The following is a 27,326-nucleotide window of genomic DNA, read 5'->3' on the forward strand; positions in this document are numbered from 1 at the left end:
TAGTTTCCAACCCCAGATCTTCATAATCAACACAGTAAAAAACAAGAGTTTTGTATGAAATTCAAAGCGAAATGAACTGAATATTTTGGACTGATATCTAACCTTTCCGAAACCACCACAATCAGTTTCACTATGGGGTGAAGTCAAAGCTATATACTCTCGATATTATATAGCTTCACTGGTCATGATTTGACTAAGAATCTTCATTCAAATTTACCACATTGAGGAATACAGACTCATCAAGCCTCTACCGAGAAATAGTGTCCTGTTAGATCGAAATAACTACTTTGAGGTTGAAAGAAAAAGTTGTAGATGAGCCATGGTAGGGAAATTATGATTTGCTCATTATCTTACTTCACGTATCAGCTTTCCTCTACTAGACGGATCAAAAATATTAGTATGTAATATCTATTCCAAGATAATTACAAGTTCCTCCATCAATTATAATACAATTATGACGTTCACCATCTCAGAATGCGCTTTTTATGTGTTCTTTTTCCATCTACTACTAGATATTCTTGTAAAAAATGAATTATGGAGTAATACGCTCGGAGTAAACAATATTTTTGCGGTTCTTGAAAATTTATTCATAACACCGAGCGCAGCATTGTGAGAATGGAGTGATTGTCATCTCGGAGATGGATAATTTCTTCCAGAAATGAAATTCCACAGGAGTTATACAGGTATAAAATCGAGAATGAAATATTTCATTGAATTATCCTGCGTTTTTTCATGAACTACACTGCGCAAAAAGTTAACGCACATTCTGAAAATCTCTTTTAATGAAAGTTTACTCTACATTGACTTTATAACTTATTTTTTATGTTCTCTCGGGAAGGTTTTGAACGAAACAAGACACATTAAATGGAAGAAAAATTCAGGATTTCACCGAATCTTATGTGAAAGAAGAGAAATGAACAATTTTCAAAATACTGAAATGCTGATAAGTGATTTAATACTTGGTATTTCCACCCCTTGCGTTAATTACAGATCGGCAACGACGGTTCATACTCAAAATGAGTGATCTTAAAATGTTCTGATCTAATCCTTCCCAGATTTCTCCGAGTTGGATTCCTAAGTCATTAAGAGTAGCTGGATGATTTTCTGAACTTCTCAGCCTTCTATTGAGGTTGTCCCAAACCTTCTCAATCGGATTGAGATCTGGACTTCTTGCTGGCCATTCCATTCGAGAGACTTCAACCTCTTCAAGGTACTCCTGAACGATGCGCGCACGATGGGTCTGGCATTATCGTCCATAAAAATGAAATTTTCACCAATGTATGAGGCAAATGGCACTACATGCTCTTCAAGCATGTTCCTTATATACTTATCAGCATTCATACCTCCATTATCAACGACCACTAGGTCTGTGCGAGCAGTCAAAGATATTCAACCCCATACCATAATCGATCCTCCCCCGAAACCAGTAGTATTCAGGAAATTGCACTGAGCATATCTTTCATGTGGACGTCTGTATACAAGGGAACGTCGATCACAATGGTAGAGGCAGAATCTAGACTCATCTGTGAAGAGAACTCTTTCCCAATCGGCCTCTTCCCAATGGATCTGCTCTCTCGCAAAATCCAAACACGCCCTTCGATGGGCTGAGGTAAGAGCTGGGCCTCTTGCCGCGACACGAGGCCTTAAATCATATTCTCTGAGGCGATTTCTTATTGTCTGAGTGCTAATTTGCACCTCATGAGTTTGCTCAAGGTGAATTTGAAGGAGGCGAGCGGTTGCAAACCGTTGTCTCAACGAAGAAACTCTCAAGTAACGTTCTTGAATGACAGTTGTTACCCGTGGTCTACCCTGCCCTGGTCTTCGGACATTCATACCTGTCCCCCTAAATCGCTGCAACATTCTGGACACACTTGTATGGGAGACTCCAAACCTTTTTGCAATTCTTGTGTATGTCCACCCTTCTTCTCGCAAAACTACCGCTTGGCACATTCCTCTTGGGTCAAATTGCGTGTTTCTCGTTGCATAGCGATCGAGTGTAGAAAATCAAACGAAAGAAAAACTATTGAGCACTAGAATTGATCGAGAACAACTGATTTTAGAATGATGATCTGATAAAATCATCTTTTTTTATTCCTGCTGGGAAAAAACATCTGTATTGAAGAAAACCGTTGAAAGTGGATAACATATGCATGCATAATTCTGATAAAAATAATTATCATTGAGAACACCTTCAGATGTAGAATAAATTTGAGATTTCCATAATGTGCGTTAATTTTTTTGCGCAGTGTAATTGAAAAAAAATAATGAATTTCGCACGAAAATCTTCGTCAATTGACTCGTCGAAAATTTGGAAAAATATACGCAAAAGCAGCTTCGCAAAATCACAAATGAAGTTCGATGCTTCCCTGTCAAAACTGGATGAATAAAAATCATATTCCTCTAACCGCCCGCGACTGTTAGTCAAATATTGTCGATTTTTAATAGGATCACCGGACGTTAAATCTGTTGTTATAAATTGCCACGTCAAATATATTATTGTAGTATGAAATACGATCTCAATCGATTACGTTTTAAATATTCATGCAGTACTTGTAGACAGGCTTGATTTATCGTGGTCTGCCTCAACCGAAAGATAGTACCGATTATAATAAATTGGTCATTAATGTATTTTCTCACAATTCCAGGACTAGTCTTAGGAATCAAACTGTGAAATTATGACCCACTGTTCTTCGACCTGGAGTCGGTACCCTATATTGATAGGGACCCATTTGAATTTGCCTAATTAACGAAGGTGTTTTCGGATGCATAATGGAGGAGTTCTGGTTGATACCAGAGAAACAACATGTAGTTCTTATCCTCCACAAAGCAACAAACTTCATAGTCTCAGTATTCACCATTTTGTACACAAACTGTTTATTTTTATGTGAGATGAAATTGAGGATATAACTATTGCTGGTATTTTTTATGCACCCCCTTTAACTAACTCTTTGTGAACTTGATTTGGTAACTGACCTGGTATCAACCTTTTACACTGCGCAAAAAAATTAACGCACATTATGGAAATCTCAAATTCTACAACTGAAGGTGTTCTCAATGATAATTATTTTTATCAGAATTATGCATGCATATGTTATCCACTTTCAACGGTTTTCTTCAATACAGATGTTTTTTCCCAGCAGGAATAAAAAAAGATTTTGAATGTATTGGCTCCATTCTAAAATCAGTTGTTCTCGATCAATTCTAGTGATCAATAGTTTTTCTTTCGTTTGATTTTCTACACTCGATCGCTATGCAACGCGAAACACGCAATTTGACCTAAGAGGAATGTGCCCAAGCGGTAGTTCTGCGAGAAGAAGGGTGGACATGCACAAGAATTGCAGAAAGGTTTGGAGTTTCCCATACAAGTGTGTCCAGAATGTTGCAACGATTCAGGGAGACAGGTATGAATGTCCGAAGACTAGGACAGGGTAGACCACGGGTAACAACTGCCATTCAAGAACGTTACTTGAGAGTTTCTTCGTTGAGACAACGGTTTGCAACCGCTCGCCTCCTTCAAATTCAGCTTGAGCAAACTCATGAGGTGCAAATTAGCACTCAGACAATAAGAAATCGCCTCAGAGAATATGATTTAAGGCCTCGTGTCGCGGCAAGAGGCCCAACTCTTACCCCAGCCCATCGAAGGGCGCGTTTGGATTTTGCGAGAGAGCATATCCATTGGGAAGAGGCCGATTGGGAAAGAGTTCTCTTCACAGATGAGTCTAGATTCAGCCTCTACCATTGTGATCGACGTTCCCTTGTATACAGACGTCCACATGAAAGATATGCTCAGTGCAATTTCCTGAATACTACTGGTTTCGGAGGAGGATCTATTAGTATGGGGTGGAATATCTTTGACCGCTCGCACAGACCTAGTGATCGTTTTTAATGGAGCTATGAATGCTGATAAGTATATAAGGAACATTTTTCAAGAGCATGTAGTGCCATTTGCCCCATACATTGGTGAAAATTTCATTTTTATGGACGATAATGCCAGACCCCATCGTGTGCGCATCGTTCAGGAGTACCTTGAATAGGTTGAAGTCTCTCGAATGGAATGGCCAGTAAGAAGTCCAGATCTCAATCCGATTGAGCGAGTTTGGGACAACCTCAATAGAAGGCTGAGAAGTTCAGAAAATCATCCAGCTACTCTTAATGACTTAGGAATCCAACTCGGAGAAATCTGGGAAGGATTAGATCAGAACATTTCAAGATCACTCATTGTGAGTATGAACCGTCGTTGCCGAGCTGTAATTAACGCAAGGGGTGGAAATACCAAGTATTAAATCACTTATCAGCATTTCAGTATTTTGAGAATTGTTCATTTCTCTTCTTTCACATAAGACTCGGTGAAATCCTGAATTTTTCTTTCATTTAATGTGTTTGTTTCGTTCAAAACCTTCCCGAGAGAACATAAAAAATAAGTTATAAAGTCAATGTAGTTGACTTTCATTAAAATTGAGATTTTCAGAATGTGCGTTAATTTTTTTGCGCAGTGTATTTATTTACACCTTCCTATGTCGATTTCAAATCGTACATTTGGCAGTTGTTGAAAGCTCAACATCAACAAAAACCAAAGACCCAATCAATATCTGATTCCCACTTTTTTTTCTAGTTTGAAACCAACACCAAAGGACGGAATAACGAAGAGCAACCCTAGCAAAAGACATCGAGAAAGGTTGAACGCTGAACTTGACAACTTGGCCAGCCTACTGCCATTCGAACAAAACATCCTCTCCAAACTGGACCGTCTGTCAATCCTTCGTCTTTCTGTCAGCTATTTACGCACCAAAAGTTATTTTCAAGGTACAGTTGTTATTCTGCTATCCTCTTAAGTGCTTCGAATTATTCTTTTAGCTATATTTTATGATGAATAAGAGTAGTTTAAACAGCACTGAACTTGTATGAAACCTGTACCAGAAATTTTTACTGGCCCATGAAAAAACAAACAAATTCATAAGAATAGGTTGATGAATTGAAGGTTTTTCACTGATATTTGCCGCATCTTCTTGATATTTCTGCAGAGCGCAATATACCAGGTATTGAAGAAGCAGAGGGGGCCAAGTTACACGATCGGTCATGGGGAAAAATATTGCAGGTAAGGACCTAAAACGGGCGCACGCGAAGTAGACATTAATATCAGCATTCGATGGTGTTATGTAATTCTGTCCAAATAGTTCTGATAAATCTATTATTATAATTTATTTTTGAATGGGTCCAAATCGTTTCGTTTTGACGGTCGGCGGTTTTGATTCATTCCGTTTTATATGTGTCGATTTGGTTTCGATATGGTGCGATAGGTGATTGACCAAGACAGAAACTTGAACATACAGAGAAATTCTTTTTCGATTTTCCGATTTTACGAGGATGTATTGATATCTAGTTAGCCTAGACCACTTCCATGCATAAAAAAATATTGCGTTACCATAGCAACGAACAATAACTCATTAGAAGTGTCAGTGTGAAGTTTCAGGTCAAAAAAGTAAACCAGAGTAACGCAATAAATTAAAAGAAAGAAGATGTCCACCGAAATTGTGAAAATGGAAAAATTCGAGTATCTAGCCATCATCAAGTAGGTACCTGTATTTAAAAGGGTTCAGAGTAGAGCGGATTTACGAAGATATGCTTAATACCCATGGTGATCAATGTCTTTCGTATGCGACCGTGAAAAATTGGACTGCAAGCTTCAAAAGAGGTAAATTTTCCATTGAAGATGATCGGAAAAGCCAATTTCTGTGTCAGTTCCCGAAAATATCGATGCAGTTCACGACATGATTTTATCAAACCATCGAATTGGGCTAAAACGGATATCTGAAGCACTGGATATTTCATACGAACGCGTTCATCGTATAGTTCACGTCAATTTGGACATGACAAAAATTGTGCAGAATGGATCCCCAAATGTTTGAATTTCGACCAAAAGCGTGCAAGGGTAGAAGCATCGCGTTCGATCTGTGCTTGATTTGAAAACGATGTAGACTTCTTAAACCGAATTGTTACTATGGATGAGACTGGGGTACATTTCTAAGATCCAGAAACAAAGCAACAATCCATAGAATGGCGACACTCTGTTCCTCCAAGACCTATGAAGTTTCGTGTCACAAAAACTGCTGGAAAAGTTCTTGCTTCAGTTTTTTGGGATTGCCATGGAGTAGTCATGATTGAGTTTTTGGATAAGGGTAAAACAATAACCGTAGATTACTGTTCGACAATACTGACCAGTCTACGGGAAAAAATTAGGGAGAAAAGACGCGGAAAGCGTGTTTTGTTTTTGCAGGACAACGCCCCTGCATACAAAACTCATGTTGCCATGCAAAAAATTCGTGATTTAGGGTTTGAATTACTAGAACACCCGCCTTATTCATCAGCTTTGGCTCCAAAGAGTTTTGAAAGGACGTAAACTTTCTTCTAACGAGGAGGTAATAAAAGCTGTGGAGGCCTGGTTTGCAGAGCAAGAAGAAACAATTTTTTCAAAGGTCTAGAGACGTTTCAGGTTCGCTGTAATAAATGTATCCAATTAAGAGGAGAATATGTTGAGTAATAAAATATTTTGTTTGGTTTTATAATAGGCTGAGAATTTTTCAGTATATCCTCGTATTCCTCATATTTTCTAGTATTTATAATGTGCCGTTATCGAGTAATTTGATTTTCAAAAATTAAGAGGTATCTGTGAAATTCGGATAATTGGCTACTTTGGCTGAATACAACTCTGTTTGAAAGATCCACAGATGTGTAGTGTCACAGATTCAGCTAGATATTTTGAAGGTAATTTTGTTTTTCCAGAGGTGGTACAGCTTTTTATGAAAACTTAAAATGGCTATATCTTTTTAACAGGGCCGATTCAGAAAAAATGCTATAGCAAAGAAGTGTTTATTTTGACCTCAAGAATCTACTGTTAAAATATTTGTACGAGTCAAAGACTCACCCTGTATATGAGAGAAAGTATTTTGTAATTTGTATTTCAATGGAAGCACAGCTCTGCAATGGTTAAAAAAAATTCAAAAGCTCCCGACTCCACGTCAGTGTTTTCCTCATTTTCCAAACGCGATGAATATTTTCGAAGTTGTTTGTTCATATTCCGTTCAACTGGCTGCTTCGCACAAATCCCCAATTACGGATTCGTATGTGGAAAAATGCAACAAACCGCAGAAACGCGAAGAACACTGTAACAGCGCCATTTGCATATCGAAAACAAGAACCTGAATAACGCCAGGGCGTACACACCTACCTGCCTCTATGCAAAATAACTTCTTTTGCATTTGTAAACGCACGTTCGCTAATTGCAACCTAGCGAATCGGCCGAATTTGTGGAAAATGAATTGATGGTTGGTTATATACGAATTCGAGCGACTCGCATTATGCAGTACGAAACGTCGGGAGATGTGCAATGGTGGAAAATGAGAAAATTATCAAGTCGCGACGGGACGCAAGGCCGTAATTTAGTCGTTCAAATAACGCGCAGAACGGAGAGAGGCGGAAAATAATTAGGGTTGTCTCTGCGGAGATAAATGAGCGGTGTGTAATCAAGGGCTGTCCGGTGACGGGACAGCTGCCGTAGCCGACGTTTCTGTTTTCCGTCAGTTGGCCGGTCTGTATATACGCCGCACGGTCCGCTGGGTGTTGTCCTTCTGGCGTAGTCGCCGATTTTTAATTGCGTTCCTGCTACGGGGATTCGAAAAATTCACAATTTTGGCTTCTGCGCCGGAATTCTGTGAATTCGCCTGATTTTTCCTTAAAAACATAATTCCTCATGCTGACCAAGGGTTAAAGAAGTGTAACTTTGGTCGGTTGCTGCAAAATCACAACAAGGACGAAGTTTTTTCCGGAAAAAAAAATTACGAAAGCGCCGACGTGAATTTTCGGCGTTTGTTCAGTCTTTGACTCGTACAAATGTTTTAACAGTAGATTCTTGAGGTTGAAATGAACACTTTTTTTCTTTACCATTTTTTCCGAATCGGCTCGGTTTAAAAGATACAGGCTGTTGCAAAACCATAAAAAAAATATATATCTCACGAACGGTTTTATCGAATGAAATGAATTTCGGAATATGGTTTCTCATTTATTTGATGAATCTTTTCCGAACACAAGATATCACCTAGGTCTTTCAGTTTTCTCATTATGACCATTGCGTACCATAAAAATACCAAAAATTCAAAGAACCCAACTTTTGAAACTAGGTTGGACGCCATATAATAAATATTTGAAAGTTTTGTAAAATAAAAGTATCCCTCATATTTTCTCGTATAATGCGCCGTTTTCGAGTAATTTGATGTTCAAAAATTAAAAAGTATCTGTGAAATTTGAAAAATTGGGTACTTTGGCTGAATACAACTCTGTTTGAAAGATCCACCTATGTGCAGTGTCACAGATTCAGCTAGTTATTCTGAATGCAATTTTGTTTTCCAGGGATGGCATAGCTCATTATGAAAACTTAAACTGGCTATATCTTTTTATCAGGGCCGAATTGGAAAAATGGTTTAGGATAAAAGTGTTTTTTTTACCTCAAGAATCGACTGAAGAATCGATATTTGGACGACACAGAGACTCATCCTGTCTACAGGGTGTACGGCGTATACTTAACTACACCAGAAATTAGTTATTTTTTTTTGTAAAAGGCCTCTAAGGCGAAATATTAAGATTTAGAATTCAATCTCACCTTTTCGTGATTTTTTCTGGCAACCAACGTATTTTACAACTAAAGTGATTACATAAAAGTCAATTGGCTCCGTTCACATGTGACAGTTTAAATTTCTTCTATCTTTTCCAAACTCTCCATTCCTCAGGTAGAGAGTTGAAGTAAAACAGTGTACCTTCACTCACCTGAAGACGCTACTTTGATAGCGAAACACGTGTCGTGGTTAAATATTATTCAGCTTTTCGTTCAATTGTGATTTTTTTCATCAAATGATGTTTTTCAACCCTCATTTGTACTCCCAGGTTTCGCATATTCTACGTAAAATAATTGATGAAGAGGAAACCTTTAATTTTATCGACATTACTGATCACAATGAAGAAAACTGTTCCATTCATGCAAATATCTCGAATGCATGTTCAAGTCAAAAAGGCCCACTCTGTATACTTAATGCATATACTTAATTTCCATAGCGAACATCTTCCTTCATCCCAATTCCGAACAAATTGTGGTGTCGGATTTAGGTCCCCTTTTTTTCTGAGTAACACAATATTGTCTACACACTTGTTTTGTTTGTTTTCCGCACAGTAATGTGTGTGAAACACTATACATCACCCATAAAATCAGGTACCTTCGAAAGGATTGTGACGCTTGAACGAACACTGACTTCTGAATTACCCGGCGCTCTCATGTTGCGATACTAAAGAGATTGTCTGGAGATTCAGTATATCTCGCTGAATTTCATTGAATTCAGATCGTTCCAAAATGCAAAAACCAAGAGTATTTGTCAGGAGAGTGTTTTCAATAATTTCAATTATTGCCATCAAGAATTATGACAGACTACGGAAAATATCAATCATTATTAAGCATAATTTTGAGATTAATTTTAGAGGATTGCAATAATATCAAACACTTTCGAGAACAATTGTAGATTTTACTAAATTGATGAATCTGTGATTGTTTTCGGAACTTTTAAAGCTTTTCCGATAATAACATTCATATGAAGTCAGAATACTTCAGTCTACAGTGTAGACTCTACACACTCCAAAGTTATCGGATTAAATTATATTATAATTCAACGATCCAAGATTGTTTCCTTGGGGTACTCCCACCGCAACTTCAGATGCTAGTGACGGTAAATCATTTGTCACGTGACTGAATCGTTCTGGTTTCTTTTTTAATAGGTTTCAAAGATGTTGCAGACATTGATTTGGTGCTCCACTGCACTTGATGGTCTGAATTGCACTCAATATACAGGGTGCGGCAGAGCGGAGTTTCTGAGGGTTATTGCTCGGGCTGTATTGGAGCCAGTACGGTGCGGAAGGGCTCTTTGTGTTCCTTAGGGTCCGCAGTTTTTAGTCGACACCAGAATTTACTTGAGTAAAAAATACTATACCTCCTACTGATTCGAATGAGTTGTTTTTCTACAACTTTTACCACTTTTTAAAGCCTTTTGAAACTTCAATTTGTTCTGTCGTACCGTGTACCTAGTTGCGTTGACGCAGATCTGTATAAACTAGTAGATTCTTCTTGTGCCACTCAAAATAATATAAGGACCAAAACGGACTGAACTACGAACTCTGCTGTTCTTTGATCTGAAGTAATAACAAGTCCCAAGTTCCTGTTTCCGAACATTTTATGTGTAACTATCTAATTCCATCAAACGCGGTGAATATGCACGGGGGTGGCTTACGTAGACGGGGTCAAATATTGATAACAGCCATTTAGTCTACTTCACACGTTGATTATTCAATTCGTGAAATTGTTGCGAAGATAATATACCGGCTTCTTGATGCCAGAAGTTAAATTGCGCCTACTCATAAGATGGACGTGTCGGTAGATGCCCTATAAGCCATTCTGATTTAATAAGTGCTCTGATATGGCAATTTTAGACCACGTTCTCGTGACTCGAATGCACTTTCTCACTAAATCGGCCAGTAATGTGGATGCGGTAGCTACAAATTATATTTGAAGCCGAGAAAAATCCCTACTCGATCTCGGAACTGATAGTTGAGTCTGGATCGCCTATAGTTCTCAAACTATAATGTTTGCCTTTAATTTATGTAAATACAGAAACACAATACTCGTTTTCTGCCAATTTCGTGATTTCAGATTGGTACGGCGACGTCTAAGTGATGCCTCATTAAAGCACCAGTGGTACTGCAGTTTTGAGGCATTTATAGCCTTGAATTTCTCGTGAAGGTTCTTTAGCGGTTTGCCGGGTAGCATTGAATAAATTTATGGGCTGCTTCACGACTTTTCTTTCTTCGCTAGAGGCGCTATTTTGAGTCTGGGCAGATCACATGTTCTTGGTAATGTACCTAAATATGAATTTTCTGGGAAAACTTGTCCAGAAGTTGCGATGTGGATTCAAAATTCAACGCCATAAGGATGCCTTTACAGGATGAGTCCTTGACTCATACAAATATTTCAACAGTAGATTCTTGAGGACAATAGAAGCGTTTTTCCTATATAATTTTGTTTGATTCGGCCATGATAAAAATATATAGCCATTTTAATAAACTGTGTGCCACCCTTGAAAAAACAAAAATGACCTTCAGAATAACCTTACAGTTGATTCTGTTACACTACACATCTGTGACAAAGTTGCATTCGGCCAATGTACCCAATTTCTCGAATTTCGCAGATACTTTTCAATTTTTGAACATCAAATTACTCGAAAACTGGCAAATCGACCCATTATACGAAAAAATATAAGGAATACTTGAGTCAAAGACTCACCCTTTATCTTCAGTAGAACTATGGTTAATGGTAGAAGCTACGGTTTTATTGAATGTGAGTTGACATACTTGATCTCACTGAGTTCCACTTTGAAGTATTTATTATCTATTTGTCATTTTTCTTTCTACTTTTTTCTTGTTTATGAATAATAGGAAAAAATAACTGAAGAGATGAATAGATGTTTGAAAGCAAGAAGGCTTAAAATCCAATGAAGATTTGTTGGTCGAATCCATTAATACTCCAAGGATGAAATGAAATAAATGTTGAAGAAATCTTTTCCACTTGTCAGGAAAAATTCACTTTTTCTTTGTGGGACAGCACCCGCATGAACGCATAAATATAGGCCATGTGTATTTTAACTGCACGAATCTGCAATTATAAAATATGTGATTGAAACATTATTCAGTTGAAACCTAAAGAAGAAACATAATAGTCAGTGGTGTAGAAGTCGTGGGTTTGTTCAAATTTTCACCTAGCTGTATTTGAAAGGTTCATTTTTCAAATAATAAACCCAACCCGGTTCTACTCGTCGATCTTTCTGCGGTCCCATTAATTACCATAGAATCACGACTTGCAACCGATGTGGACGTAGATAAATTTCCCAGTAAGACAAATTAGAGTCGTTAGGGAAAAGCAGTAATTTCTACGAAATCAATAACACGAATTGGAAACGGCAAAATGGGGATTGAAAAAAGCTTTCGATCGAGAAAAGTATAGGGGTATTCTGAACTATATCTACTTGAAAATGAAAATCTAAAATTGAATAAAAAAACAGATTACATATATACATATATACAAGGTGATTCATTGGTGAATGGGCGGAAGCTAAGGGTAGATAAAGAACACTCTGGTGAGTCACAAGAACCTAAATTTAAGGGGCCTATCTCTCTTCATACACAAGATACAGTGTTTTACTGATTCTGGCAATTTCTTCAATTACCCATGACTTTCGAACCACTCTATATATATTTTGATGATATTTGGTACGTTTATTCTCGTCTCTCTGCGAATATGGAGCAGTACAATGTTTCAAAGAACTGATAACCATTGAATAAGTAAAGACCCACTATTAATCATCATTAATAATAATAATTAATAATCATGCCCCACAGGGGGCAACAATATTCAGCAGCCGAAAAAACCAAAGCTAGGACAGCCGTTTGAAGAGTAGTTGCATCAGCATCCCATGAAGTACCAGAAGTTTTCAACTTCAAACGCCAATTTTCCTAATGTTTAAGTCGTTATCTTAACCTAACTGTGTTCTTTTATTCTTCTTCTTTTGAAACCATTTCGGCTCAAAATTTTGCTAAATGATAAATCTCCCCTTCCTAGAATAAATGAACAGTTGGTCAGTTGTCCTTTAACTTAACCTAACTTCGTTCTTGTATTCTTCTGGAGTTAGAATTGATATTGATCACAAGATCTTCACGAGTGCGTCCAGTCTTATCCTTTGAGACCATTTTGGCTCAAAATTTTGCTAAATGATGACTCTCCCCTTCCTAGAATAAATGAACAGTTGGTCAGTTGTCCTTTAACTTTCTTGTATTATTCTGGAGTTAGAATTGATATTGACCACGAGATCTTCAAGAATGCGTACAGTATTATCTTTTGAGACCATTTTGGCTGAAAATTTTGCTAAATGATGACCCCCCCTTCCTAGAATAAATGAACAGTTGGTCAATTGTCCTTTAACTTAACGTAACTTTGTTCTTGTATTATTCTGGAGTTAGAATTGATATTGACCACGAGATCTTCACGAATGCGTACAGTCTTATCTTTTGAGACCATTTTGGCTCAAAATTTTGCTAAATGATGACTCTCCCCTTCCTAAAATAAATGAACAGTTGGTCAGTTGTCCTTTAACTTAACCTAACTTTGTTCTTGTATTCTTCTGGAGTAAGAATTGATATTGACCACGAGATCTTCACGAGTGCGTCCAGTCTTATCTTTTGAGACCATTTTGGCTCAAAATTTTGCTAAATGATGACCCCCCTCCTTCCTAGAATAAATGAACAGTTGGTCAGTTGTCCCTTAACTTAACCTAACTTTGTTCTTGTATTCTTCTGAAGTCAGAATTGGTATTGACCACTAGATCTTCACGAGTGCGTCCAGTCTTATCCTTTGAGACCATTTTGGGTCAAAATTTTGCTAAATGATGACTCTCTCCTTCCTGGAATAAATGAACAGTTGGTCAGTTGTCTGTTAAGTTAACCCAACCTGGTTTTCTTTTCCTTCTGAAGTTAGAATTGATATTGACCACAAGTTCTTCACGAGAGAGTCGAGTTTAATCCCTCGAGACCATTTTGGCTCAAAATTTTGCTAAATAATGACTCTCTCCTTCCTGGAATAAATGAACAGTTGGTCAGTTGTCTATTAAGTTAACCCAACCTTGTTTTCTTTTCCCTCTGGAGTTAGAATTGATATTGACCACAAGTTCTTCACGAGAGAGTGGAGTTTAATCCCTTGAGACCATTTTGCCTCAAAATTTGGTAGAATGATGACTCTCTCCTTCCTAAAACAAACGAACAGTTGATCGGTTGCCCGAAATTCTGAGCATTTTTTAAATTTCGCATTAACTAGATCATTCCCGGTCAGTTCGGGCTCCGTATTGCACAGCTAATAGTCACAAATGGTAATACAGACGAATTGGGGGAGCAGATACATTGTTTCGGCTCGTTGATTTCATTATTTCACCTGGAACTGCCCAGCTGTTCTCGTTCCCATTACAACCGTTGTTGGTTTCCTTGAGGCCCTCTCTATTTCACCGACCATATATCTCCTACTTTCGCTTGACATCAAGGCCGTATATTAGTCGATTCCCCTGTATTTTCGAAAGGGTACGCCGATCTATATTTGATTCTTTTCGGATGACTAACTGCTCTTTGGGAGTCCCGTGCTGAAGCCCATGAATCATAAAGGTGGTGGGCGTTGAATGTTTCCTCCTAATTAAATGCCGATATGAACTCTTAATTAGAGAGGAATCAAGGACACCTCTCCTCGGACCAAGTTGTTAAACGAATCCACCGTGTGCCTTAGGTCACGCTGTTAGTATACGGTATCTATTTCACACTTTGTTGTTGAGATTATCGCGTAAAAACACACTTCAAGCTCAACTACGAGGATATATTGAAAAATTCTTAGCCTACTATAGAACCAAACAAAATTTCAATGTCAAATTATTTTATTACTCAACATATTCTCCTCTTAATTGGATACATTAACAGCGAACCTGCAACGTCTCTAGACCTTTCAAAAAAAATGTTTCTTCTTGCTCTGCAAACCAGACCTCCACAGCTTTTATAACCTCCTCGTTGGAAGAAAATTTACAAAATTTTAAACTTTTTTTCAGTTGAGGAAAGAGATGATAATCGAATGGAGTCAAATCTGGTGAATAAGGGGGGTGTTCTAGTAATTCAAACTCTAAATCACGAATTTTTTGCATGGCAACATGAGATTTGTGTGCAGGGGCGTTTTCCTGCGAAAAAAACACCTTTAGATAGCTTTCCGAGTCTTTTCTCTTTAATTTTTTTCCGTAGAGTGGACAGTAATGTCGAATAGTAATCTCCGGTTATTGTTCTACCCTTATCCAAAAAATCCATCATGATTACCCCATGTCAATCCCAAAAAACTGAAGCAAGAACTTTTCCAGCAGATTTTTGGACACGAAACTTCTTTGGTCTTGGAGAACCTGAGTGTCGCCATGCCATCGATTGCTGCTTTGTTTCTGGATCGTAGAAATGTACCAAAGTCTCATCCATATTAACAATTCGGTTTAAGAAGTCTACATCGTTTTGAAATAGAGCACAGATCGAACGCGATGCTTCTACCCTTGCACTCTTTGGTCAACATCCAACAAAGACTCACTCTGTATATTCCGCTTACAATTACTCTGTAATTCGTAGAAAAGCACAATTTTTCAAGATTACCACTGTGAATTATCCAGAAAACTGTGCGTTCTCCAACTGTTCAGGTAGATTATCTTTTAGGAACTAGAAATTCAGCTTCGTACAAGATATATACCTACGCCCAACATTAATATCCTGACCGGAAGTGCTGGACGTCGAGCCTGCGAATCAAGGCCTGCGATTGTATCAGGGGTTGAATTCATTTATGGGAGGCCAGACACATAAATCGTTTTATCATAACTTTTTCGTTATAGATAAATCGTTGTGAAAGTTTGTAGCCGTGAACAGATGAAATACTTTTAAGGTAGGGAAAGGTTAGATAGTGGTATATCCTTCATAATGAATATCATTAATTTACTTTATCCATAGAGTTTCAAAAAAAAGTTTTTCATCTACAGTCAGAGGAATATTTTGTTGTCAATTGTGCGAATGCTCTATTGAGTTTAAATATACGAGGATATATTGAAAACTTCTTAGCCTACTTTAGAACCAAACAAAATTTCAATGTCAATATATTTTATTACTCAACATATTCTCCTCTTAATTGGAAACATTTATTACAGCGAAACTGCAACGTCTCTAGATCTTTCAAAAAAAATGTTTCTTCTTTCTTTGCAAACCAGACCTCCACAGCTTTTATTACCTCCTCGTTGGAAGAAAATTTACGAACTTTTAAACATTTTTTTTTTCAGTTGAGGAAAGAGATGATAGTCTGATGGATCTGCTGAATAAGGGGGGTATTCTAGTAATTCAAACCCTAAATCACGAATTTTTTGCATGGCAACATAAGATTTGTGTGCAAAAACAAAACACCTTTGGATAGCTTTCTGCGTATTTTCTCTTTAATTTTTTTCCGTAAAGTGGTCAGTAATGTCGAATAGTCCTCTCTGGTTATTATTCTACCCTTATTCAAAAAATCAATCCTGATTACTCAATGACAATCCCAAAAAACTGAAGCAAGAACATTTTCAGCAGATTTTTGTACACGAAACTTCTTAGGTCTTGGAGAACCAGAGTGTCGCCATTCCATCGTTTGTTGCTTTGTTTCTGGATCGTAGAAATGTAGCCAAGTCTCATCCATAGTAACAATTTGGTTTAAGAAGTCTACATCGTTTTCAAATAGAGTACAGATCGAACGCGATGCTTCTATCCTTGCACGCTTTTGGTCAACATTCAAACATTTGGGAATCCATTTTGCAGCAATTTTTCTCATGTCCAAATTGACGTGAACTATGTGATGAGGGCATTCGTATGAAATATTCAGTGCTTCAGATATCCGTTTCAGCCCAATTCGACGGTCTGATAAAATCATGTAATGAACTGCATCGATATTTTGGGGGACTGACACAGAAACTGGCCTTCCCGATCGGTCATCATCTTCAATGAAAAATTTACCTCTTTTGAAGCTTGCAGTCTAATTTTTCACTGACGCAAACGAAGGACATTGATCACCAAGGGTATAAAGCATTTCTTCGTGAATCTGCTTACCTCTTAACCCTTTTAAATACGGGTACTCGATGATGGCTCGATATTCCAATGTTTCGATTTTCACAATTTCGGTGGACATCTTCTTTCTTTTAGTTTGTTGCGTAACTCTGGTTTACTTTTTTGACCTCAGACTTCACACTGACATTTCTAATGAGTTATTGTTCGTTGCTATGGTACCTGGTCTAGGCTAACTAGATATCACTACATCCTCATATATATAATAAAATAAGGAGAGTTTTCTTTCCACTCACTTTGTTAACAAACAAGTTATTGAAACTTTTCATTTCAATTCACTCAATTCACGAGCTGAATAAACCTCTCTCATCTTTTCAGATGTCATCCTTAGGAAAACAGATGAAAGACACTCTATTTTTTGACAAGGAATCACCCCTTCAATATTTTCAAACTATTCTTTAGGTCTATCAGATAATTCTCTTGTATATTTCATTTTCTCAGGGTAGAATTTGCTAAACACGAATCTTCTGGTTGTCCGGAATGTCAAGCGATGAATTGTTTTTTTCTCAGATCTAAATAAACGTGTTTCATTTCTTAATGTCCGTGACATTGATCTCACAAAATCGTAATTATCTCAGGTAAGACGATTGTCTTTAGCGGAGGTTGATGTCTTCCTCTCTCGCTGGAATGTGTTCCACATCAAGGATTATTATTTTCTGAATCTAAACGGTTTAGGTGCATTATAAAATGGACACACAGGGATTTCCTCGGAATTGCTCAAAAAATATATAATCGGCGCACGAAACTAACGGTACACATTCGCTTCATCATGCTTTAATGTACACCAAAGAAGAGTATATTCGGTGTTATTATTCCTCGAAATCACCGAAAAAAAAGTACGGAATTATCATCATTCCGACAACGGTAATATTACTTCAGTTAGTTCTTCTCGTGGATACTCTCAGGTTCAACCGTGTTATTATTATCCGTATTTATTTATGAAATGGTCCTTTGTCTCCGATGATGGCATGATTACAGCGATGAATGAAAGTATCATGGTACGATTTGTTCCCTGCGATGGAATTCCGAGTGAATTGTTGATTCTTCAGTCAGCCAAAAGGGTGTGATGATTTTTGTAGAAGGTTTTAGGTGATTAGGTACTCCAAAATCTAAGAGTCTTATAGCTTCCTCTATCTCTCATCCAGGCCTTCCAGTTTCTGGCAAATTTTCGACAATCCTTATAGTTTTAAACATTATAATTTTTCGAAATCATCATCAATTATGAATTAAGCCTTACGGCTTTCACATTTACTTATCTTAGATACCGATAGATTCGGGTGACTTGGGACAGTCCTGTAACTTGGGACAATTACCCCCTTGCAGATTTCTTTGTTTCTTACCATTTATGAGTGAAGGGACAAACTTATAAGATTGTGTAGCGTCTTTTCGGTTAGTTTAACAATTAATTCCTGTTGAGTTTGCCGTGACCAGAGCGTTTGAATTGACGGAAAAAATTAACGAATTCAGGAGAGTAAAAGCGCGTTTTTTTAAGGCCCTTATACTTTCTAGTATCCTGTACATGTGTTTCACTTTGTGCATGTGTAATTTTTTTCTGGATACGTGGCATATTGGGATATTAGGTATGTCATGAAACAAGGTTGTTTACAAATCAAACGGCAACACGGATCTCATTCATTTATTTTGTTGTTTCATAGGGGACTTGGGACAATGTCGAATAGATACAAGCGGGGCGCATTGGCAGCAGGAAATATGCCGATTTTTCGCAGGATATTTTTATTTACGTTATTTCCACAAAGAAATCACCAAAGAATGAAAGAAATCAAAGGTTCCTTGTTTTGTTTAGTTTTTTTTACATTTGAGTTGCAATATATTTACTTTCGGTGTAATAGGGGTTTATCCTTTAATTTCCTTACCGAATTTCAACTAGGTATATTATAACAAATTCTAATTTTTCAAAACAATACACCGTCGCAAGTCACTTATTTCATTTGAGAGTTGAGGAATCAATGGATTTTAACTTGTGTCCCAAGCCTCCCAAATCGGTGGGTGACTTGGGACAAGTATATTCCTTTTTTTTAAATTTATATCCGAATTCTAAAGCATGGAATATATCCTAATCAATAGTCTGAGTCATGAAGCATATCTGAACCTCTTTTTCACATGAAAATAGGTCTCAGTTTTTGAAATATGACAAGTTGAATTTCAAAATCGTCCCAAGTCACCCGAATCTACGGTACCAAAGGTATTAAGCTCTCTTATTGCACTTTCTATGGTCCTACTTGCTCCTTGTCGAGGCAGATGGTTTTCTTTGCTATGTTCTTCTGAATGTACTTCCATGTACTTGCGTATCCTTCTCCCCGTCCTAGAAGTACATCATTCTGCATGACTACAGCTATGTGCTTCCAATTGAGGTTGCTTCATGTTCTCTGGTATATAATTAGTTTCTTCGATTTTAGGCTGAAATGAAATGACCTCTTGATATCTTTCAACTTACATACACTCCGGGTGATAATTTTTAAATACAGAATCTGGATGATTATTGTAATAAGTCTGGGAGACTTGCTCAGGTAGGAGACTTGAACCACCTCGAATATTTCAATTTAAATTTCGCGCTACCGGTATCGTAAATAGCTTGCGACATACTCCTAACAAGGCACAACTAGTGGTGGCTCCATTTTGGCCGCCATTAAAACAGTTCGGGAGTGAGAGGGTTGAACGTGATTTTGTTGTTAGCAAGAAAGAAATTGAATGATTTTTGTTTTTAAAACTGTCTGAAAAGTTTAATAGGTGCGTGGTGTTATTTAGTTTCATTGCTTTCATTGATTAATATTGTTTTACAAACGATGACCATTTTAATAATAGTTGTAAAAGTTTCAAGAAAACATCTGTGTGCGGGTGACTTAACCCATGCTATGGTCATGAGACATAATGAGTGATCCAAGTTTTCCACTGAGCTTAGATAATATTTTGCTTAAGAAAACGAAATTGAATAATAAAAATAAATATAAAAAAATATACAAAGGTTCAAAGAAGTGAAAAACATCTCGGAAATAAGCGAGAGTGACTCTGAAATAGAAAACATGTATTTCATAAGCTGATACATCTGATGATGAAAACCTTGACACAGACAATCGTTGGTCATTGGAAATTGTTTTCTTTCAATGTTTTTCCTGATAAACAAACTTATGGTCAAGTCTCTCTCGCCCCCTGTTCAACTCTCCCATGGGTTAGGGAGATATGAGCCAATTTTCAGTTCCTAAAAATAGGATTGCTGTACTCAGAATGTTCATCTCACCATCACTCTACTTTTATCTATCGTTACCTATTTGGGCATGATATCTTCACGCAAAAAAAATTAGTTATTTCCATTTACAGATACAACTTCAGTGGCTTCAGATTCAACTCTCCTACAACCTTTTTTGACCTCATATTATTATCAATATTATTGAATCCTTTGGACAAACCCTCAAAGGGCAAGGTCAATTAACGAATTATTGACCATTTCGCCTAAGAAACCTGTTCGATCCCAAGTCTAAAAGCCACCAACCATTAATCATTCCCGAGTAAACCTCCATCTACAAACCGGACAAATTCACCTTAATTTAATTAAACTCCCAACAGAAATCCGATTGTGGCCAGTCAAGTCAGCTACACATTTATCCGCACACACCACACACACACACACACACATCAACCCAAAGTCGAGGGTTGTTCATGGATTAATGGGTAACTAATGTAGTGATACGGATATTGAATGTAAACATGAGGTGGCCACAAAGCATAAGCAAACGCACTGCGGGTGATTAGAAGTACAAAAGCCACGCGCTTGGGCTTCCAGTGAAGGCCCCCAGGTCCTCTGTTCCGATGCCATTGTGGACTTTGTGCCATATTAATGGACTTCACGATTGGCGCGTCTCAATAAATTCGGCTAAATTGTCCTGATGCGTTCTACGTGGTTGGAGAGGGATTATTGCCTCTTGATAGGATTGTGTGGAGGAACATCGGTTGTATCAATTGTTTCTTGTATTGTGCGACGCCGATTGAAAGGGATGAAAATGGAAAGGTTCGTTCACTACCTCGATTCATGGGAATTCAATCCCACTAGCAAAAGTGCAACTTTTTTTGGGGCTTCACAACTCCAACTACCTCCAATTCAAAACGTAGATACATCTATCAAGTTTTTAAACAAAAAATGTTTGTAGAGTGACCTTTCCTTTCATTTTCAATCAATCCCACACATGTAAATTGAAAGATATGTATGGGTAGACCGGGAGAGTTGAACCCCTTTTCACTCTAAAGCCACCTAAGTTGTATCTGTAAATGCTTTTTTTGCCTGAAAATATCATTCTCAAATAGGTAACGATAGATAATGGTAGAGTAATGGTGAGATGAACTTTTTGAGTACAGCAATTCTTTTCTCAGGAACTGAAAATTGGCTCATGTCTCCCTAACCTATGGGAGAGTTGAACAGAGGGCGAGAAAGACTTGACCATAAGCTTATTTATCAGGAAAAACATTAAAAGAAAACAATTTCCAATGACCAATGATTGTCTATGTCAAGGTTTTCATCATCAGATGTATCAGCGTATGCAATACATATTTTCTATTTCAGAGTCTTTCTCACTTATTTCCGAGATGTTTTTTACTTCTTTTAACCTTTGTATATTTTTTATATTCATTTCTATTATTCAATTTCCTCTTTTTGAAGCAAATTATTTATGCAAACTCAGTGCGGGAAACTTGGACCACTGATTATGTCTCCCGACCATACATGGGTCAGTCTCTCGCACTCCCTCTTGTCTATTCAACAGATGTTTTCTTGAAAATTTTACAACTATTATTAACAACGCTCATCGTTTGTAAAACAATATTGATCAATGAAAACAATAAAACTAAAAAACACCACGCATCTATTAAACTTTTCAGACTGAGTAACAAACAAAAATCATTCAATTTCTTCCTTGCTAACAACAAAATCACCTTCAACCCTCTCACTCTCGAACTGTTCTTATGGCGGCCAAAATGGAGTCACCACTAGTTGTGCTTTGTTACGAGTATGTCGAAAGCTATTTACGATAGAGGTAGAGCAAAATTTGAATTGAAATATTTGAGGTGGTTCAAGTCTCCTACCTGAGAATGTTTCCCCCTACTTATTACTGAGAGTAATTCATGAGAGTGATCAATATTTCCGGCCATAGCTTCGCAAAATTGTGAAAAATTCTTCTGATTTAGCTGTACAGGGTGGGCAAAATTCGTTGTCTACTGAGGGGATCTCGAGAACTACATCAGCTAGAAGAAAACGAATGACATATTCTCGAGCTCTTTTTTCATGACTTATCCAAATCTGCAAACAGAATCGGCCTATCATTTTTAGATTTCGAGTTATAAACAAAAATTGAGATTTTGACGATTCTGAAAAGTTCTCATAACTTTTATGTCTTTGAAGTTAGAAGTTACACATCTGAAACTTGAACCTTCTTAGGCACTTTCATACGTAGAATCTACTGACAAAAGATTTTTTCCAATTGCATTCAAAAAAATGAAAGTTCACCTAATGATTCGAAATGAAAAAATATTTTGAGCTCATCAGTGGATTCTACGTGAAAAAATGCCTGTAGAAGGTTCAAATTTCAGATTTGTAACTTAAAAGACAAATAAGTTATGAGAACTTTACAAAATTGTCAAACTCAAAAACGAAGTATCGTAGGAGGCTGCGGTTTTCACCATTCTTTGTTTCTCCAACAAAGAGCTCAGAAAAGTGTCATCCGTTTTCTTCTAGCTGCTATAGTTCTAGAGATCCTCTCAGTGGACAACGAATTTTGCCCACCCTGTACAGAAACATCTAATGTTGTCCCAGGATGAATGGGAATAAATTTTTATACAGGGTGAGTCTTTGACTCGTACAAATATTTCAACAGTTGATTCTCGAGGTCAAAAGATACACTTTCTTCCTTTACAAGTTTTTTTCCGAATTGACTTCGTTTAAAGGCTCACTCTGTATAGGTTTAGAATCTCAAAATAAGACAAATTCCTGGAAACGTTTCGTTGAAGAGTTACGTTTCTTCAAAGAAAAACGATAGTATGGATTGTTTTGTATTTTCAAAATGTAGGTATACTTATACAAATTTATTTTAGCAGTCGGTTGGCCATGAAATAATTTTCTCGAGTTTTTGTAACTAGAACGAAGTTAGGTTGGCACTCATGAAATGTCGTTAATGTCATAACGCCGTTACCACAACTAATATCAATTTTTATTACGAAAATGCCGAAGGTGATTGAAAAAGGAGACAGGGTTTCAGGAAGTGCTATTTAGAATTCAGGTCCGCTCATTCAAATAGTTATACCATATCGTCCATACCCTGATCACAGCCCTCTTAAACACTTAAGAGGGCTGTGCCCTGATATTCTGAAATCCACAATACGTCAGACGGTTGCGAACATATTCAATGTAAGAGAATTTATGTAATGTTTCATCTGAATCTAAACGACTTATATTTCAGCTGGATATTTCCACAATCAGAAAGATTGTGAATGAAGAGGATGACAAAGAATTTCCTTCTATTGGGAGACCCAAAAAAGTGGTGGCATTTTAGAATTTTATGTTTGAGTGAATTAATGCGAAAAGTTCACTACAGGATTTTCGATAAATGTCATCGGAGAATAAGTTCCCTAAAATTGATTTTTCTATTTTTCATTTGACTTGTCCTATACAATGTAAATGTCTTAAGGTACTAATAAATACCTAATTATTATTATTACATCAACGTATTAAGATGAATAGCCACAAATACACGCAAGTTGCCCTGTTACTTTTTTATTCATGTGAAATTTTTGTTCAAAGGTGAAGTTCATCTTAACTTGAAACTTCCTTCAATTCCTTTTACTTATATTGATGCAAGATGATTTTTGTTGAAGAATTTAACATTCTTGTAATTATCCGTTAATTCCTTCGGGAGATACCCATTCCCAACCACTGCATCATATGCATTTCATCTTCGGGTTAATATTTTTGAAATCTACAACTGATGTAACGTGTTCAAACTTTGGCCAAAGAAGATAACGAACATTAACTCTCCTCAAGCTAGTGCATATTATGATATTATACTGATCTCTTGTATTTTCCGCGCAAATAACTGGATTTGGTGTGCCTTCAATCAGTTTGTATAAACTTCAAATATGTTCGTCACATATTTTCCGAAGAGATTCGACATTGTGATAAAATAGGTTTGTAATAACAGAAACTTTTACGTAGAACGGGCAACATAGCGTTGATTTAAAACCCAAAAATGTTTTGACAAGCTTCATAACCCTACATTTTCGTACTATACAGAGTGAAATGTGTCAAATTTCCATGGCCAACCGAACCGACTGCTAAAATAAAAGTGAATGAAGTATAGATTGAAGTGCGAAAAATTCTATATCGAAGACCACTCGCTTCAAACTGGTTGTGCTGTGCAGAATGTGAAACAGCGAAAGAACTGGATGAAGAGACAACACCCCCAGGCATTTCTACATATTCTGAGTAATAATGCGCTCGGTTTATAATTATGCAGGATCGAAAACAGGGGGTGAAGGTGACTCAACTTAACTTCCGGTCGTGCGCCTCGATACCATCAACCCTGTCGAAATTTCCGCACCAACCTGGCGCGCGCAAGCTGACGGAAAACAACGTATATCTGAGAGATATCTCTGCGATCATTCGAACCCCCCAAAATTAAGGAATCCTGGTAATAAAATGCCATTTCAGCTCGATGACCGACCTACGGTTATTTCTATAATTCCAAACTGATGAATTCGTTTAACACTAATGATATGTTGGTCTTGTTTTCTTTTTATATTCGTTCTTTAGTTCTGCGAACTGGAAATGAGACAGCATCGCCGCAAAATTCCTTTATTTTCACCTCCTCCTTGTTTATTCTCTTACGCGTCCAAGAAATATGATCTGAAACTTACCACTTCCAACTTCTCGTCGCGTTTTGATATTTATTTCATTGTTTCAATAACGCAGGCGAGCTTGTCCTGAAAAATATAAGTTATTCAAAAACAGGCTAATAATTCTCATCGTTCCTCAATTGGCTGGCGTGTACTAAATTGAAATTGATACAATCGCAATTCTCCAGTGAGGTTTGCATTATAAGTAATAAATAGCGATAGTTGATGTAATTAATAAAAACAATTTATGAAAGTATCCGTCGGGTGTATATAAGTACAATTAATTATGATGAAAATTACGAACCTCGCGGTCTAGTATGTTTCGGAGGACTGCTGTTGAAGCGGATGACTTATATCTCCGACCATAATTAGCTGAACAAAACAAATAGATAAAATTTGAAAAAAATTGAGAACTACGAAATTCACAACTTATACTTCAAGCATTATCTAGTACCTATAGTGAATTTTTCAGGACCATTGTGTCATCTTGATTGACTTATTTTTAGTAAATTAGACATAGGTATCAAACAATCATAAAAATATAGAACAAGATAGGTATAGATAATAGTATTAGATTAAATAAACATTAACAGATAAGTATGAATAAATTGAATTCATTTATTGTATGAAAAATTAAAAAATCGAAAAGATTTTGAATTAAAAATGAAAAACATAAATGAGCATAAATGAAGTGAAAAATATCAGCACATTTTATGATATGAAATATCTTAATGAAATTCAAATCAGATGAACTTTACGAGGATGTATTGATATCTAGTTAGCCTAGACCAGTTCCATGCATTAAAAAAATATTGCGTTACCATAGCAACGGACAATAGCTCATTTGAAGTGTCAGTGTGAAGTTTGAGGTCAAAAAAGTAAATCAGAGTTACTCAATAAATTAAAAGAAAGAAGATGTCCACCAAAATTGTGAAAATCGAGAAATTGAGTATCGAGCCATCAAGTACCTGTATTTGAAAGGTTTAAGAGTTGAGCAGATTTACGAAGATGCTTAATACCTTTGGTGATTAATGTCCTTTGTATGAGACCGTGAAAAATTGGACTGCAAGCTTCAAAAGGGGTAAATTTTCCATTGAAGATGAGACCGATCTGAAAGGACAGTTTTTGTATCAGTCCCCGAAAATATCGATGCAGTTCATGACATGATTTTATCAGACCGTCGAATTGGGCTGAAACGGATATCTGAAGTACTGAATATTTCATACGAACGCGTTCATCATAGTTTACGTTGATTTGGACATGAGAAAACAATTGCTTCAATGGATCCCCAAATGTTTGAATGTTGACCAAAAGCGTGCAAAGGTAGAGCATCGCGTTCGACCTGTGCTCGATTTGAAAACAATGTAGACTTCTTGAACTGAATTGTTACTATGGATGAGACTTGGGTACATTTCTACGATCCAGAAACAAAGCAACAATCCATGGAATGGCGACACTCTGGTTCTCCAAGACCTAAGTAGTTTCGTGTCCAAAAATCTGCTGGAAAAGATCTTGCTTCAGTTTCTTGAGATTACCATGGAGTAATCATGACTGATTTTTTGGATAAGGGTAGAACAATAACCGGAGATTACTATTCGACATTACTGGCCACTCTACGAGAAATAATTAAGGAGAAAAGACGCGGAAAGCTATCCAAAGGTGTTTTGTTTTTGCAGGGCAACGCCCCCCATGTTGCCATGCAAAAAATTCGTGATTTAGGGTTTGAAGTACTAGGACACCCCCTTAATTCACCAGATTTAAAAGATCCACAGATGTGTAGTGACACAAATTCAGATAGTTATTCTGAAGGTTATTTTCTTTTTCCAGGGGTAGCACATCTCATTAAGAAAATTTAAAATGGCTATATCTTCGTGAAAAATTAAATGGAAATTAATCTGTTCAGACCTCATGAAAGAACAAATAAATATCCATTGTTAAGGATGTTTGTTATTGTTCTAGAGGTATTTTAGTGTCAGTGTAATTAATTCATACTGAAGACAACCATCACCACCAAAATTGTGTGATAAATAACAATTCCTTTCAACAACTACAAATCGTAGACAATTTCCATATATTGCCATCGGAATGGAACCTTCCGAAACGAAATGCAAATACAAATTGTACCGAATCATGTGTGTATTTAAAATTTGTAATCCCGAGTAAGCGTATCTAATTTGCATCTATTTAACATATTTTATTATTCCTTCTGACTATCAATAAGTATAACTCATTAGGTTCCGGATTAAATAATGAATATTGATATAATGAAAGAATGATTTAGAGTTCGACGAAAGATCATAAATAAAAATAAATAATGAAGAGATTTTTTTCAATCGTAAAACTATGTTGTAGTCCAATTTAGGAGGGTTAATTGTTATTTATGAGGTTCAACTGTAATATCTTACTCTGGACGCTCAGTTACATCTTAATCAGGGAATTCGTTCTCAGTAATAAAACGATAATTTGATACAATGTTTAGATTCGAAACGATGATGTTAATCTAGTTTCCCCTGAGATTATTCTCTGTTTATTTGCTTTGATTTCCATCAATTGAAATACTTCGTTTAAACTCGCTACATATTTTATTTGTAGTTATTCCATAAAGATTGCTGAAAATGATCAGTTTGGGATTTTTGTTATCAATGTTTTAAGAC

The 27,326-nt window shown here is 36.8% G+C and overlaps 1 protein-coding gene across 4 annotated transcripts in view; it reads left to right on the plus strand.

The window, feature by feature from the left end:
- The window catches only part of LOC123315574 (aryl hydrocarbon receptor), a 121,529-nt gene that overhangs the window by 76,583 nt on the left and 17,620 nt on the right, over positions 1-27,326 (plus strand). For all 4 annotated transcript variants that reach the window (XM_044901325.1, XM_044901323.1, XM_044901326.1 and 1 more), the window contains exon 2: positions 4,613-4,803. Coding sequence is in view for 2 of the 4 variants with exons in the window: in XM_044901323.1 (XP_044757258.1) it covers positions 4,613-4,803 (191 nt within the window). In the remaining 2 variants the exon portion in view is untranslated. The remainder of the gene's footprint in view (positions 1-4,612; positions 4,804-27,326) is intronic.

Source organism: Coccinella septempunctata, chromosome 6 (assembly GCF_907165205.1).
Source record: "Coccinella septempunctata chromosome 6, icCocSept1.1, whole genome shotgun sequence".
Classification (NCBI taxonomy): Eukaryota; Metazoa; Arthropoda; class Insecta; order Coleoptera; family Coccinellidae; genus Coccinella; species Coccinella septempunctata.